General features: G+C 47.9%; 3 protein-coding genes across 10 annotated transcripts; all 3 read left to right on the top strand.

Annotated features, from left to right (window-relative positions):
• Positions 1–260: 260 nt before the first annotated feature.
• Positions 261–8,730, top strand: LOC120678663 (EVI5-like protein). 7 transcript variants are annotated; one of them, XM_039959928.1, is made up of 11 exons: positions 261–795; positions 1,235–1,315; positions 1,485–1,620; positions 4,882–5,072; positions 5,487–5,682; positions 6,117–6,287; positions 6,362–6,478; positions 6,805–7,002; positions 7,451–7,510; positions 7,601–7,699; positions 8,272–8,710. In XM_039959928.1, the coding sequence occupies exons 4-11, from the start codon at positions 4,930–4,932 to the stop codon at positions 8,428–8,430; spliced, it is 1,143 nt and encodes a 380-aa protein (XP_039815862.1). In that variant the 5' UTR covers positions 261–795; positions 1,235–1,315; positions 1,485–1,620; positions 4,882–4,929; the 3' UTR covers positions 8,431–8,710. The 7 variants fall into 7 exon arrangements, with proteins under 7 accessions (XP_039815862.1, XP_039815861.1, XP_039815860.1 ...); XM_039959929.1 differs by having other exon boundaries at positions 295–837; positions 8,272–8,730; XM_039959931.1 differs by having other exon boundaries at positions 442–795; positions 4,861–5,072; positions 8,272–8,730.
• Positions 8,731–9,335: 605 nt separating this feature from the next.
• Positions 9,336–11,107, top strand: LOC120678387 (mitochondrial pyruvate carrier 1-like). Its single transcript, XM_039959554.1, has 4 exons — positions 9,336–9,602; positions 10,240–10,294; positions 10,376–10,511; positions 10,796–11,107. The coding sequence occupies exons 1-4, from the start codon at positions 9,354–9,356 to the stop codon at positions 10,866–10,868; spliced, it is 513 nt and encodes a 170-aa protein (XP_039815488.1). The 5' UTR covers positions 9,336–9,353; the 3' UTR covers positions 10,869–11,107.
• Positions 11,108–11,344: 237 nt separating this feature from the next.
• LOC120678388 (mitochondrial pyruvate carrier 1-like) lies at positions 11,345–14,692 on the top strand. 2 transcript variants are annotated; one of them, XM_039959555.1, is made up of 5 exons: positions 11,345–11,510; positions 11,643–11,772; positions 13,949–14,003; positions 14,098–14,233; positions 14,404–14,692. In XM_039959555.1, exons 2-5 carry the CDS (start codon positions 11,677–11,679, stop codon positions 14,438–14,440), a joined length of 324 nt encoding a protein of 107 aa, XP_039815489.1. In that variant the 5' UTR covers positions 11,345–11,510; positions 11,643–11,676; the 3' UTR covers positions 14,441–14,692. The 2 variants fall into 2 exon arrangements, with proteins under 2 accessions (XP_039815489.1, XP_039815490.1); XM_039959556.1 differs by lacking the exon at positions 14,404–14,692 and having other exon boundaries at positions 14,098–14,237.
• The last annotated feature ends 1,292 nt before the right edge of the window (positions 14,693–15,984 follow it).

Below are 15,984 nucleotides of genomic sequence, written 5' to 3'. Positions count from 1 at the left end.
TAGCTTCCAAACGGCAGCAGGGTAATTTCCCCTGCGGGGGATATCGTCCCTGTGGATGGAGGGGGATTCCAACGTCCAGGGAAATTCCCACAAAGGGGCTTTCTTCCCAGGGATAATCAACGCCTGCTGCCAAACTAAGCCTCAGGGCTAGTTTGGGATCCCGGAATCCCGGAGGGAACCCGGCCTTTTCCCTGGGCAGCAAACCCGCGTGGAAATCGGCCCCGGGGCAAATCACCCCGCCATTTGGAAGCCCACGAGAAGGGGATGTCTGACCCGATCCACGAGTTTTCCACGGGGCCAACCCTCCCCACCTCCAGAGGTCGGGCGTCACTTCCCCGTCCAGGAAAACCAGCGCCGCCGCCTCCTCCGCCCCCGTCCTCAGCCTCCGCCTCCCGGAGCTGCCGCCGCTCCTCCTCCGCGTCCGGGCGCCACCACCCCTCCGCCCCTTCATCTCCTTCGGTCGCTCCGCCTCCGCCGCTCGGCCTCCCCGTCGCTGCGCCGCTCGAGTCCCCGTGCGGCTCGCGAGCACCTCCGCCTCCTCGTGAGTCCCCGAATCGAAGGCGCCGCCGTCGCTCCGCCCCTACGCGGCCGCGTCCAGGCCGCGCCGCTGCTCTGCCCTCCCCGTCCAGGTCGCGCGGCGCCACCCCGTCCTGTCGTCGCGGGGCCCGCCTCCCCCAGCCGCCGGTCCTCCACCTCCCCGTCCCAGATCCGGCGCCGCGCCGCCGTCCTCCGTCACCTCCCCCTCCCATCCGAGATCCGCAGCACCGCGTCGGTTTCTGCTCCGCCGCCAAGAAGGTGTTCCTCTCCTCCTCCTCCTCCTCCTGTCCTCGTGCTAAGGTGTGTTGTGGATCCCTACTCCTCTGCTAGATCCGGAAAATACATCCTGTGCTGTCTCTCTTCCAGTTCTTAGACATGGATCGACAAATCTTTGTCCTAAGTTAGTAGCTTCTGTAGGGCGTTGCTTCAAATCCGGAAATATTCAGGATTTGGTTGCATGCACATTTTAGGGAAGTGTAATCTTCCATTAAATTTATTCTTTGGTGTTTGGGTAGGACTGCTGCTGAACTTGACAGAGACATGCAGAATTATTGTTTAAATTCAGACATCTTGTTTAGTCTGGTTAAGAATTGTCCTTGAATTAGAGAATAATGTCTCTTTGCCAGCCTAGGCTAAGAATTTTATGTACTCAGACAGTGTTCCAATTGAATTGTCCTTGAATTATTGATTTTAACAGAGACTAGCCGGAGCTTCATTGTTAGTTTTTGCAAATAAACAAGACATACAGGGAGCTCTAAAACCAGCTGAAATTGCTAAGGTAAGCAAACCTCAGTTCCTACATATGCATTAGAGAGACTTATGTTCATTTGGCTGCTTGTTAGACAAAGGCTCCACAATCATGTTTACCATTGGTTACCTAGCAACACTCGATTAGTTTACTTTAGGTATGTCTCTAGCTACTAATGTTTTTCCTTGTTTACCTGTAGGGTTCTTGGTGTGGAAGCAAATGCATGATTTGTTTTTCATATGATCCAGTGAGGGGATTCTTGATGGACTGACTGATCTGGCTTAGTTCTATCATTGCTTAACTTGTGTAGAAGTTTTGAGCTGGAGTCAAATTTTGTAAGTTCTATCATTGCTTAACTTGTGTAGAAGTTTTGAGCTGGAGTCAAATTTTGTAATTGTTTAACTTGATGCTTATAAGTTGGAAGTGGTGCACCACCGTTCTGCATTGTTCTGCTTTATGTATAAATTTGAATGTATGGATGATCATGCAATGCATTGTCTTGCGTATTTAGTACTTGCTACAAAATAGAGGCGCATTTTCTTATTTTTAATGATTTTCCTTGTTTTTTTCCTGATTTTTTAAGACTATTTTGCGGCTGCGGGACGTACCACAGGGCGGTTGCCCCCACAGGGCTGTGGGACTGCCCCACAGGTCCCTCCAAACAGCGACCGGGAGAGGAGGGCCGCCCTGCCTGTGGGGCGTAGCCAGTGCCGTAGGCTTCTCGCACTATGCGGGGTTTGGAGAAAGGTTGTCTTTAAATGTCAAATCTTACCCACACAAATGTGCAGAGATTGGGGTTCGAACCGGGACCTTATTGCTAAAATCAAATTAATCCCCTTTGGGTAATTTTCCCCCTGGGCTACTTACCCAGAGTTGCCAAACTAGCCCTCAGAGAAGAAAACAGGAGATCTGCCAAAAAAATAAAGAGTAAAATGCACTGGGGGTCCTTAAACTAGTTGACCTGTTCTGTTTAGGTCCATAAACTCCGAAAGTGCATTTCTAGGTCCCTAAACTTTTTAAGTCGTTCACCGCAGGTCCATACGCATCCATGTGGGCAGCTAGCGCTGATGTGGCACGCTGACTAGGCGCTGACTAGGCGCTCTCTCTCTTTCTCTCTCTCTTTCTCTCCCAAGCCCCGACCCACCTGGACGGCGGCGACGCCGCCCGTGAGCGCCGCCGTCCCTCCTCCCTCCTCGCCACGCCGAGCTCGCCCCTCCTCCCTCTCCTCGACCGGCTACGGCGGATCCCCTGTCCCCTCCATGCGGCGGCTGCGGCGGGGCGGACCGGCGGCCGCGGCGCGGCCGGCGAGTGGCCACGGCGGCGAACCACCTCCCCTCCGCTCCTCGCCCTATCCCTCCACGCCTCCCTCCTCCTCGCCGCCTCCCTCCTCCCTCCCAAGCTCCTCGGGTCCTCGCGTCGGCCGTGGTGGAGCTCGCGCGCGCTGGCCCGGCGGAGCTCCCGATCGGCGGCCGTGAGTGGGGCCCACTGCGAAGGTGGGGGAGAGGGAGAATGGCGAGCACAGAGCCTCGCCGGCGGTGGGGCGGAGGGTGCGCGCCGGTCCGCGGCCGCGCCGCCCCGCCTCGCCGTGCGCCATGCCGGCCGCCGGATCGCGGAGGACCCGCCATGGCCGCTGCCCAAGAAGGAGGGGGAGGACGAGGAGGCGCCATGGCCGCGGAATCCGCCCAGCTGCGCGAGCGCGCGCCGCCGCGGCCGCCCCGCCGCGCACGCCGCGCCACGCAGGCCCGACCACGAGCGGAGGGCGCCGCGCGAGGAGGCAGCAGACGGCGGGCTCGAGGGGCGGCGCTGGAGTGGCAGTCCGGCCCGCCGCCGCCGCCCTCGTCTGCGCCGCGAGGCCCGACGCTGGGGGAGCGTGCGGATCTGGCCGCCGCCGCGCAGGGGAGAGCTAGGCAGGGGAGCAGGGGAGAGCTCGACCTTGCTGCCGTGTTGCACGCGGGTCGCCGTGGTGCTGCCGGGTTGGGATGGAGGTGCCGCCGGGAGAGAGGTGAAGGAGCCGCCGCAAAGCCGCAGGGGGCCGGCGGAGCTTGAGCGCGGCCTCGGGCTCGCCGGCCTCGAGCGCGGGAGGAGGGAGGAGGGGGCTGCGTGGCGAGGGATGAGGGAGGAGGGGCCTGCGGGCGCCGCCGTCGCCGCCATGGGCCTGGGCGCGCGTGCCGCCGCCGCTGGCAGCGCGCGCGCTCGCCGCCACCCCGCGCCCCTGCCGCCGGAGGGGGCGGGACGGCTCGCGGCCGGGGCAGCAAGGGATGGCTGGGGAGGCTCGCCGGCAGGGAGAGAGAGGAGACGAAGGGAGGGAGGGCCGGGCCCCTTCTCGCCGGAGAGGGAGGAGGCGCCGAGAGAGCAGGGGGCGCTGCCGGCTAGAGGGAGGCGGAGGCGGAGGCGGAGGCGTGATGGAGGGGGGAGGACGGGGAGAGAGAGGGGTGAACAATAAAAAGAAAATCCACGTCAGAGCCGACTTGGCGATCCACGTAGACGGTCAGCGCCTAGTCAGCGTGCCACATCAGCGCTAGCTACCCACATGGATGCGTATGGACCTGCGGTGAACGACTTAAAAAATTTAGGGACCCAGAAATGCACTTTCGGAGTTCATGGACCTAAACAGAACAGGTCAACTAGTTTAAGGACCCACAGTGCATTTTACTCAAAAATAAAAGAGAAAAAGGGAGAAAAGGAGAGGGAGAGAAAACGAAAGGAGAAAGAGAGAGGAAAAAAAAATCCCCGAGTCCCTTCCACGTCTAGATCGCGCGCGGTCCCCGAAGAACCCACGCACGGAACCGAAGACGAAATCGCCGCGCACCACCTCCGCCTCCCGCGGCATCTCCTCCTCCCCAAGCTCCGTCCGCGCGTCTCCCGCCAGAAGCAGGTCGGGTCCCTAATCTCTCTTCCTATAGCTTCCCCGCACACCTAATGGAATCGCGAATGCCCTGCCCGGGCCTCATCTGGCCGCGCGGGGCTCCGGCCCGCGGGAATGGGGGCTCGGTGCGGCCGGGGCGCCCGATTCGGATGGCGCCAGTGGCGGTTTCATCGGGACTGGCCGCCCGCGCGTCGGCCCCCGGGGGGATTTCGTGTGGTTACGGATTTCTAGGATTGCGGGGATTCGGGTGTGGGCGGACAGGCGGTAGGCGGGCCGTCACCTGCATTGTGGAATTGTTTGGATGGATTAATGCGGGAGAGGATTCAATATTTCTGGATTGTCAGCTTGCCACTATTGGGTCTGGGATTAGCGCCGCGATTGGATTATGCAGTGTGGATTGACCGAGATTTCCCCCTGGGGTTTCGTGCTCGTTTAGCTGAGCCTCTTCTGGTCCTGGTCAACAGGGTCCGCATTTGCTGTAGAGATGGATGTTCATTTCACCTCAATTCGTGCTCTGTATATAGTGACGACACTAAAAGAAAGACGACGATGTGCTTTGCTATCATGATAGTATTAACCACGTGAGATCATGTAACCAGTAACCACCTTTTGTTCTCTATCTATTTCCACTTGCTCAGTCTTCTAGTATGCAGATTCTGCTTTGCTTCATGTTTAATTCGTGTGATGAGAGGTTTATGGTAATGGACAGTTTCTTCGAATAATTTGGCAGGATATCGTTTTTGATATATGGACAGCGTGTTCGAACATACTCACTGAAATGGATAAGAAGAAAGCAATTGATGATACTGAACCAGGACCGGCTCCTTCTCGAGCTGTGGACAGATTTGGTTTTATAAAGCCAGAGCAAAGTGGCTCGCCTGATGGACTTCCAAAAGGCAGATCCATACATGAACGTGAGAGGTATGAAATGCCATACAAGTCTTAACTGTTATTATGGATACATGTGACCGTATGATACATTGGGGTCCTCTTACCTTCCATGATTTATTTACTTTCTGCCAATTCAATATGTTACCAACATCTGTATGTTGTAATAAAATCATTCCGGATATTATTTTCTTCATTGTAGTGGCTGTTACTTATAGATTTTTGTGCTTAAGCTTGGGTCTTAGCTGTTTCAGCATGTAACAAGATAATGGTTCTAATACATTCCTTTTCACTACTGTCTTTTTCCATGCCACCAACACTATATTTTCATTCTTTGTCATATGATTTTCGTTGCGGAAATCAGTTACTGCACCTTATTTGATATTCTCTAAAAAAAGCTACCTTACACAGGTGTTTTGTTTTATTTTTCTTTTGCTGTTACCACAGGGAGGAAAGAAGGATAAGAAAATGGAGGAAGATGATAGGTGTTGGTGGTAGTGACTGGAAGCACTATGTTAGAAGGAACCCTCATGTGGTCAAAAGGCGAATAAGGAAAGGAATTCCTGATTGTCTTAGAGGGCTTGTTTGGCAGTTGATTTCAGGGAGCCGAGACCTCCTGCTAATGAACCCTGGGGTTTATGAGGTACCCATTATGATAATTTCTTCTTACTTCTTTTGGCATTTTATACGATTGTGGTTTTCCTAGTTATACTAGATTCAGAAACAGAGAAACTGCACAGAATGCATTAGGTAGATCTCATCTAAAACCTACTACTGTTATTAGGAAAGAAAAATATCTGAGCTATATGGAGATTATATATAATAAGACCATCACTCAAATGAATACTGGATCCTGTTGAAGCCCATTTTGATCTGCAATCTGTACATTCCATCACACACAATCCTGACATTTTTAAGGCGTGGCAATTTCGAAGGAATTACTGGCCTAATTTCCATTTTGGTTTCTATTATAGTTTGCCTTCTTTATTTTTTTAATGATCAGAGTACCATGTAGAGTACTTTTGTCATTCTTACTTTATCAATCTTATTTGCACAATTGTTCTATCCTTTGGACAGACGCTGGTGATATATGAGACATCGGCCTCGGAATTAGAAATTATTCGTGACATATCACGTACATTTCCGTCTCATATTTTCTTCCAACAAAGACATGGTCTGGGTCAAAGATCCTTGTATAACATTTTGAAAGCATACTCTGTCTATGATAGGGATGTTGGATACGTGCAGGTTTGTGTTAACTCTGCAACCCTAAATTCTGGGTAAACAAATCTCTATGGAGTATTTACACAACTATTTCACAGGGAATGGGATTTTTAGCTGGGCTGCTGCTTCTTTATATGAGTGAGGAGGATGCATTCTGGTTATTAGTTGCCTTGCTGAAGGGAGCTGTCCATGCGCCAATGGAAGGCTTGTATCAGGTAATTGAAATGAACTTAAGGAATTAGATTTGGGTTCCAGTAGATACAGTTTTAGGGACTTAATGAACTTAATGAGTATTTCATGGCAGCCTTAATTTATATCTTATCTTCTCAAATACGAATTTCATGTCTTATCTAATGTATCTAAATGATAAATGACTATATAAAATGTACTCCTTATGTTCATGGCTACATGTTCTTCTGCAAGCAGTCTCCAACTTCTGTTTGAGTGATTAAATGCAGGGGATGCAAAATTGTCAACATCTCTTTTTTCCTGAGTAAACTTGCATACTGTAATCTACTGATACTGTTCACCCTTGCAACAGGCTGGTTTGCCACTTGTGCAGCAATATCTGTCTCAGTTTGAGAAATTAGTTATGGAGCACATGCCAAAATTGGGACAACACTTTGTTGAAGAAATGATAAACCCAAGCATGTATGCAAGCCAATGGTTTATCACAGTTTTCTCATATTCCTTCCCATTTCATCTTACTCTTAGAGTTTGGGATGTCTTTCTTTATGAGGTTAGAATCTAATTCTGCCATATATGTATTTCGGTTTAGAGTGTATCTTGGGTTAGTTGACTTTTTCTTGCTTCATAATTAGTATGACTTTTTGTATCTGTGAGATGCCTTTCATTGGGAAATTCCACTAGTTTACATAATGTATTTTGACTTAAGATCTAGTTGAATGATATGGATTCCCACTCTTGAATAGTCATCTAATGATGCAAGTGCTTATGGTTCCTTTTTTGACATACTTTCCAAGTCCAATCATAATTTTTTACATGAATTTCTATTACTTTCATAAGATAGAATTACTGTTTGTTGCGTTGTACTATTATTCTTTTAGTTTTTAATTACTGCTACCAATCTGTAGGGCAAGTAAGACTAAAAATATACTGATTATGCTGTTCACTTTGATACTTTTTTGAAATAATTGCTCTTTCTGATTGCTGGTTGATACTTACAGGGTATTAAGGTTGTTTTCCAAGTTGGATTGGCTCTTTTGCGATTCTGTCATGATGATTTGGTGAGTTTTTTGTCTTCTGTCGCTTTTTGCTCAAAGGCATATTTAAAACAAATATTGAAACGTTGAATTGAGTTGCTATCGTACTGTCAGGTCAAATTACCTTTCGAGAAGCTCCTACATGCCTTGAGAAATTTCCCTGAGGAGGCAACTGACCCAGATGTATTATTGCCAATGGCCTTCACATTTAAGGTAATAAACTTATTGTGCAAATCATATAGTTTGTGACTTTGTGCAAGTTGCTTCATTTCTTCCTTTGAATTTCCCCATCATGGAAAAAACTAAAAGTTGTTATGTGCCATTTCCTGAAACTATTTTCCATTTGTTGCTTTCTGCTTTGTTACAACGATCTGTCTCGTTTGTATTGTAATAGAAGTATAAAACACATCAGTATGGTAAAAATGACATGAATTCTCTTTAGTATAAAATGATTCTTTTAGCCTATTAGTTTCAATAACCTTATTTACATAGCTGTAATTTTGATGCTTGTGTTGCTAGCTATACTGTGGTGCCTGGTTAGTTTGCATTATAACATTTTGTCACTGTTACCTTTTTTATTTCTTGTCTCAGTTCTGTTCTGATAGAGCACTGAACTTCCAAACTTAGCTAATTATGACTGCATGTTCACTCTCACGTTTGTACATTCGTGAAAGGAAATCTAGCAAGCCCCATCCATTTTATCTGAACGAGTCAATGAGCAAATTTAGAGAATTGCTTCATTTGCCAGTTATGGAAATCACGCAACCAGCTCTTTTATTTTCCAGGTGTCGAGTCGTCTTGAAGAGCTTCAGAAGGAATATCAGAAGGGACCGGAGGGCAGCAGTGAAACTTCAAGTATCAAGCGGCACCAAGCTCTCATATCGAAGACGATGAGCAGGGTCAGTAGCCGTGTCATATCTAACTTAACCGCTGACAAAAAATGACAGGCATGATCTCTTGTTGTAAAACAAAGCAACACCTTGTTGCAACTTGTATGTACATTGTACAGAGAATGGCCTTCATTCGTTCATCCTGTTGTTGCTCTGTTTTTTTTTTCGCTTTCATAAACGGAAGAGGTATAACTGCTCCTTTTAACATGGGGGGTGGTGCAGCGGAGCGCCTGCTGTTGTTTTCATCTCTGGACAAGTGCACATACATATGGATGGATAGATACAGTAGAGTGATGTTTCGATGCTTTCTCTGAGAATCTGTCATTTATCAATACATGCTGCCAGTGTCTACCATTGTCGAATTGCAGTGCTTTTTTCTTTTCTTTTTTTTGTCCATTTCCATCCAGTAAATAAATTCTTGGTCTCTCTTCTCAGTTAATTGATCAGGCAGAAACGAAAGGAAACGTGCTAGAACATAATTCCTAAACACCCACGTAACCACCGAGTCCACAAAGTCCATGATCCTAATCTCTACATAGTCCTGTCAACTGAGCCCGACTTCAATAACAATAAAAAAAAGAATCATAACACTCTCCTCCCACACAATCCAAACAGCGCAAATTATCACACGATCCTTGCTTAGAGTGTTCCACCTTCTTTCTCTACGGGAGCCGGGAGGATTGTTGATATTCTTTTTTTTACTAACGAACAACACTTGACGAGTGCATTTCTTTTGTTGCCTAGTTATGGTCTTCCAAAGACGTAACTTTGCATTTCTCTAATTCGTTGATACTCTTGATCCGGGAATAGGATTCTCCTATCATCTGGCAGCAGCCCGAGTAGCATAACATGGTCTAAATTGCAACTGTTTTTTTCATTTTGTAATGATCACTCGTAATCCAGCATAGTCAGCACGATGCTGACCGTATGCTAACTTATTGCTTCCAAAGCCGCCGGACGGCACGATAAGTAGTAGTATGGGTCGACGGTTGCCATCATCCCATCCATCACTCTCCTCTCCTCTCACTCCAACAACTCCGCAGGATCGTACTCGGCCAGCCTCCCTCCCCGGCCGGGCAGCCCCGGACGCCATCTCCATCGTCGCCGGCTCGCCGGCCGACCTCCCCGCCATGTCGGCGGCGTTTAAGGCGTTCCTGAACAGCCCCGTGGGCCCAAAGACCACCCACTTCTGGGGCCCCGTCTCCAACTGGGGCATCATCCTCGCGGTACGCATCACCATCACTGGTCCCTCCGCGCGCGGTTCCATTTGCGTAGCCGGCGCGGCGATCTCCGTCGCGTCGAGCCGCCGAGGAGATCTCGAGCTCGAAGCAAGAGTCGCTTCTCCTCCAAGCACGAGCAGTAACACAACACGTCTGATGGATTGTTTGACTTTGACTTGGGTGTGTCTGAATTGACAGACTGACCGAGTCCGCTTTATTTGGTGGGCCAGTCCGGCCGTCAGAGTCGCGCTGCTGGACTATTTTGAATCAAGCAGTTTGATCGAGTTTGAACGGCTGTTGTTCCCCGGATATGAATTTGAGTCGTGCCGGCCGATCGATTTTGGGGGTGATCAGGCCATCCTCCGTCCATTTGCCCAAATTTTTTTGCAAACTAAACGGGCCCTAAATCATCTCTTGGAAATACACAAGAATTGCCCATTGTTTTCTCATAGTACTGTACTAGTTCTACATCAGATCTGAATTCTGAAATAAGTGTCATCCATCATAACACATATTGCAACTGAGCTTTTTGTCATGTAAAGCTATACTAGTTCTTGTACCTTCTTCACACTACTACAAATTGGGTGTAAACTGCAGCACCGCAGCTGACAGAGCCCTCTGAACTTTTCGTTTTGTTTTACAGAGTGTGGCGGACACCAAGAAGCCTCCTGAGATGATATCCGGCAATATGACGGGAGGTAGGCTAAGGCGAAACACTTTGGTGACAGCTGCGATTTCGACGCTTCCGACCATTGCTAATGCCTCTGTTCTTTCTGCAGTGTTGTGCGTGTACTCTGCTCTCTTCGTCAGGTTCGCATGGATGGTGCGGCCCCGGAACTACTTCCTCATGGTAACCCACAGCTGCAACGAATGCGTCCAGCTCTACCAGCTGTCTCGCTGGGCCAGGGCTCATGGGTAAGAGGCATCTGCACTGAATTTCTCTGTCCTACCAGTGATAACTTCGTTAAAGTTTACCGAGCATCATTTGCCACATCTATCTGTCCTACTAGTCACAACTTCGTTAAAGTTCACCCAACATCATTTGCCACATATTCCATTAGCATTTCAATAAGAAAACTTTGCTTTTCGTAGTTCATAGCATACTAGTACTGGAAGTTGATTATGTTGAAAAAAAAGTACTGGAAGTTGAAACGGGAAATATAAGCTTATCTCAGTTCTCAGAATTTGGATTCTTGCAGGTTGCTGGGGAAGAAGAAAGAGCCGGAGGCCCAGAGTAAAGAAGATGGCACTAAACCTATAGCCGCTTTGTAACACCGAGGAAACGCTCCGGAGCTTGACCATGCTTCGATCATACAATTTGTGTACTACTACCACGGACTGAACAATGTAACAATGTGACGTGGAAAACCCTGTTTGTTATACATGTTTGTAGGTTTATTTACAGGGAACATATCGTTAAAAGTTGATTTAGTGGTCCAGATTGAAGTTTGCACGTTTTGCACAAAAAAATTGATTTGCACCTAATATATTCCCTTATTTACAAACTTTCATCCATGCTGTTCACTTGTTCCACCACGCATAATCCTAACTCACGCCATTTTCAGAATTTTGAATTCTCGTAGCTCGATCACTATCCAGAAAAGCATCTTGATTCTTTCCTCTGTATGTGCTTGCTTAGAAGAAAAGTTCAAGAGTCCTCTGGAATTCAATTCAAACTTTTTTATAGAATTAAAATTTGTCTAAGAAGAATCTCCTGGACCGTAGGATGCCCTGGGATGATAGCGTCGGGGCCCCACACATCCAGAATACTGAATACCCAATACTCCCCATTCTCCAGCCACTCGTCGCCTCCACTAAATCCTTGGCATTCCCCCGTTCTCCACCCAATTCCTCGCCCTCGCTCGTCGACTCGTCGGCCTCGCCCGCCGCCGCCGTTGACGAAAGCTGCGCCAGGTATCCCTGCCTCCCTCCCCTGGCTGGTGGACACTCGCGGAACACCTCCCCGTCCTGTCGAGATCGCCTCCACTGATTTCTGTCTGGTTTTCTCGAATTCGATGCGGTGATTCTGTATGTGGGCACGGGCAGGTGATTTCAGTTGCCGCGGGTATCGGATTTCGCCATGGCGACGGCGCTCAAGTCGTTCCTGAACAGCCCCGTCGGCCCCAAGACCAGCCACTTCTGGGGCCCCGTCGCCAACTGGGGCTTCGTCATCGCGGTACGCGCCTGCTGCAGCAAGCTTTGTTTTGCCCCCATATAAAAATATGTGTGATTTGGTCGATTGTGACAACGCGGCTATACGTGATATTGATGGGAGTGGTGTCTGTAGTCGAACATGGTGCTCTTGACAGAATTCGGGTTGGAAAATGTTTGTGTGAAGAACATCTGGTCGGTAATTTCATTCAGGAAGTCTGGATTCTAAAGCAGAAGGTTCTTGCTTGGGCTAGTTAGCTAGAGTACTAGGCACAGGTAAATTGTTACTTCAGAAGCAAGGACAAATGCCTGCTCTCCTGTGGGAAAAAAAAAGGACAAATCCCTGCTGTATCTGTTTAAACTGTAAAAATGTTACTTGTTTCCTCATTTCTCACCTGTGTGATTCATGCCTGGTGAGAAACACAGGTGCAGCGAGCTAGAGTTAGTATTGCAGACTTGGAGTTAATGCTTGAGGGAGAGTTTCCAGGTGCCCCCCACAGGGATTTTGTTTTGGGGGAAATTAATTGCAAATTTCAGTATTCATGTATATTGATGAACCTTTTCCAAAGTAAGATCATTTGGGTCAGACTGCTGCTGGGTTTTGATAAAACAAATTGAAACTGATTTGAATAATTGGACTGGGTTTTGATAAAAAAAGATTAGAAACTGATTTGACTGATTGGATCAACAACCTTTTGCAATATATCTACGCTTGAGTGTTATTACATCTTCACTAAGGAATCTTTGGATTTCCTTAAAAAGATTTATGGAGCTAAATCTGCAAGGAAGTTAATTTGCATCCAGTTGTATAATGGAATCTGTGCCGGCTGTCAATGTTCTAATGAAAGATCTTGCTTTTGTGCATTGATACTTTTGTATTGCCTGATCTCTATCTGAACTTCTGAACGATTGCTGTAAATTAGATGTCTCTCGGGAGGAGTGGGGGTGTGTAGCTGGCAAGTGGCAAGCCTGGCATAAAATTGCAAAGCCAGCTATTATTCTGAGATTTTTAGTAATGATCCATGGGCGGAGCCATGTTGATGCATGGGTATTCCGAGGAATACCCAACTTTTTTTTTCTTCCAAACAATCAAGTATATATCAAAATATGTACATATATATAGGTTATGTGGTCTAAATTTCCTGCTTTCTGAGTTAGAAATCAGCCCAACACGACATGTGCGCTCACACTGGTCCACTCCTCTCTCACCTGATACCAGTCCAACTACCAGTCCTCTCTCTGGCCCTCTTGATCTGATTGGTCTTGCTCGTCTCCGGTCCTGGTTTTCTAAAATGAGCTCGGGCAGCGTGGTGGTAAGGGGAGAGGCAACAAAGCTGAAGAACCAGCCAAGTAGACAAGGGCGATGCGCCATGCATGGCTAGCGGCAGAAGCTTGGTGCAGCACGACGGTATAGAAACCTCGGCAACATGCCACAACCATCTCAGACCTACACAAGGGGATGCTTGAGCCTTCAAGTAGGTGATGCTTTGACATCATGTAGAGATGTGGATCGATCCAAATTAATATCTTTATATTATAATCACTCTGAAATTAGTTATAACAATTTATTTGACCAAGCCAGGGGCCTATTTTGGACAGTAGAGAGCAGCCATTTAGATATTCTTTGTAGTTTGAATACTGGAATATTAGCTTATATGCTTAGGCTTGTGACTTTAATTTGGTGATGGACAATTCCCATTTATACATATCAGCATTAGACTTGACTAGACAGGTTCTTCTCCTCCTAATTGCATGATCGGAGAATGTTCCTGATTATGGAGTACAACTGAAAAGCTTGATACTATGTATGAGTTATCAATATTACGAACTTTTTTGTATTTTGGATTGGGAATACCCAACTTTAAAACCCTTGCTCCAATCTATCATCAAGTTGTTTTTTCATGGATGCTATGTAACTAAAGTTGGACCTTATTTTTTTTGGACTGACTGATGATCTAACAGCAGGTTCTTTCAATTCAAACTTTGTGTAATTTACCTCGACCTGCAAAAATCATTACGTTTCTGGTTAAATTTCTTTCAGAAATGTATAAACAATGTATTATATGCACATTGTATATTTAAGTTTTGCATTTAGCTGCCACTACCTCTCAAGTTGCACCTTCATTTTGAACTTATGTTTTTTTCTGCCAGATAAACTGTACCTTGTAATTCAAACTCTTGATTTTTTTTTTGACTTCCAGGGTTTGGTTGACATGAACAAGCCTCCTGAAATGATATCGGGCAATATGACAGCAGGTATGTGTAACAATTGGTCATTTGGTTTCACAGTTTCTATCGATAGGTCACATCAAAGTGTTGAACCATCATTGATGCTTATGTTTTTATGCAGTAATGTGTGTGTATTCTGGACTCTTTATGAGGTTTGCATGGATGGTACAACCGCGAAATTACTTGCTTCTGGCATGCCATGCTTCTAATGAAAGCGTTCAGCTGTATCAGTTATCTCGTTGGGCTAGAGCTCAGGGGTAAGTCTTGTGCAGTGAATTTGTTCCTTCACTATAGTAATCAGTACCAAAAGTCGGCCATGATTGCTGTTTCCTTCAACAACAATTTTTGTCCTTCTTCCTACGTAATGCAGTGATAACAATGAAGCTAGCGCAGAAAAAGCTTTAATGCCGAAACTTGAAATTTGCAGGTTCCTGGAGAAGAAAGAGCCGGAGGCCCAGCAGTAAAGATGGAATGTAATGCTGCAATCACTTGTTCAATAAGGAATTTTTTTTCAAAAAGCATCAATAAGGAAATTTTGTTTGTGAAGCAGTGTAGATATTGTTCATTCTGTGACCATGAAGTTTCTGCATGCTACACAATATACTGTGGAAATCTCAATGATACCTGTGTTACTTCATTACAAGTTTTCATTTGTGTTACTTTTGCTGCACATCTTTTGGAAGGCCTGACCTTTTTCAATGCGGGATTGCAGTCTATTGATAACTTTTTATTATTTGGTACTATTCACCTTAACTGGCAAATATATGTGATTAATTGTGCCGAAATTTTGTTTCTGTACATACTACATCTTCAATGTTCTTTCTAGATATGAATACAAATTAATATAAATAGGTCAAATCTTGGTCTTTAGACCCTGATAAAAGTTGAACTTCTATAAACTGCAACTTGATAGTCTTTTTTTTTCAAATTGGTAGTCTATTTAGCTAGTAACCAAACCTAATCCTTTCCGTGCAAAAGCTTGTCGATGATTATGATTTGATCTCGCAATAGATCACTATTTGCGCTGTTTTAATCAAGAGCCATCCATGTCGGTTCCGTTTTCACGGTTCGAAGCTAGAAGGGAACTCTATGGCCCTGTTTGCTGCCCCCAACAAAAACCGACCTACCATCAAAAAAAAAACGACCTCAGAGGAGGAGGTGATCAAATGCGCCCGCAGTTACGAGTTCCTTCGAACGAACATAAGCCGCCGTGTGGAAACCCTAGCGTGTCGCCATGGCTTCAACCTCCACCTCCTTCCATGACGGCAATGGCACCACCCCTTGTGTAGATGAGTCCATGCTGCCGGTGGACAACGGTGACGAAACCAGCCGTTGCGAAGAAGAGCTCATGATGCCGGTGGACAACGAAGGGGACCAAATCGACGACAATGTCGCCGCCCCTTGCGAAGACGAGCCCATGCTGCCGGTGGACGACGCCGGGGACGAGCCTGACGCCGCCGCCTTGTGGATCCCGGACCTCCCGATCCGCAACATCTTGGCCCGCGTGCCACCTTCATCGGCGACGAGGTTCAAGGTCGTCTGCAAGAGTTGGCACTCCATGATCGCCGACGACTCCTACGCGCGGAACCACCTCGCCGTCGCCGCTCCCGTCCGCAGCGTCCTCCTGTACGACGGGGACGCGCCGTGCCCCGTCACAGTGGTCGACGAGGCCGGGGCGGCGCGGCTGGCGGCGCTGCGCCCGCGCCGCGGGAAGCCGAGGCACGGGTTCACCGTGCAGAACTGCTGCGGCGCCCTGGCATGCCTCCGCAGCGGCCAGCGCGACGCCGAGCTCCTCAACCCGGCCACCGGCGAGAGCCTCGGCCTCGGCCACTTCTTCCGGCACGGCCCGCGCACCACGTGGACGCACGCCGCCGATCACCTCCCCTGGTATTGCCTCGGCCGCTGCGCCGGCACCGGCGAGTACAAGGTCGTGCGCCTCGACGTCCGGCTGCCGAGTTCCAGGCGGCCGCTGGTGACGTGCGAGGTGCTCCCCCTGGGTCGGGAAAGC

Source organism: Panicum virgatum, chromosome 6N (genome assembly GCF_016808335.1).
Source record: "Panicum virgatum strain AP13 chromosome 6N, P.virgatum_v5, whole genome shotgun sequence".
NCBI classification, from domain to species: domain Eukaryota; kingdom Viridiplantae; phylum Streptophyta; class Magnoliopsida; order Poales; family Poaceae; genus Panicum; species Panicum virgatum.
Note: the sequence above shows the minus strand (reverse complement) of the source record. Positions and strands in the feature narration are given on the sequence as shown.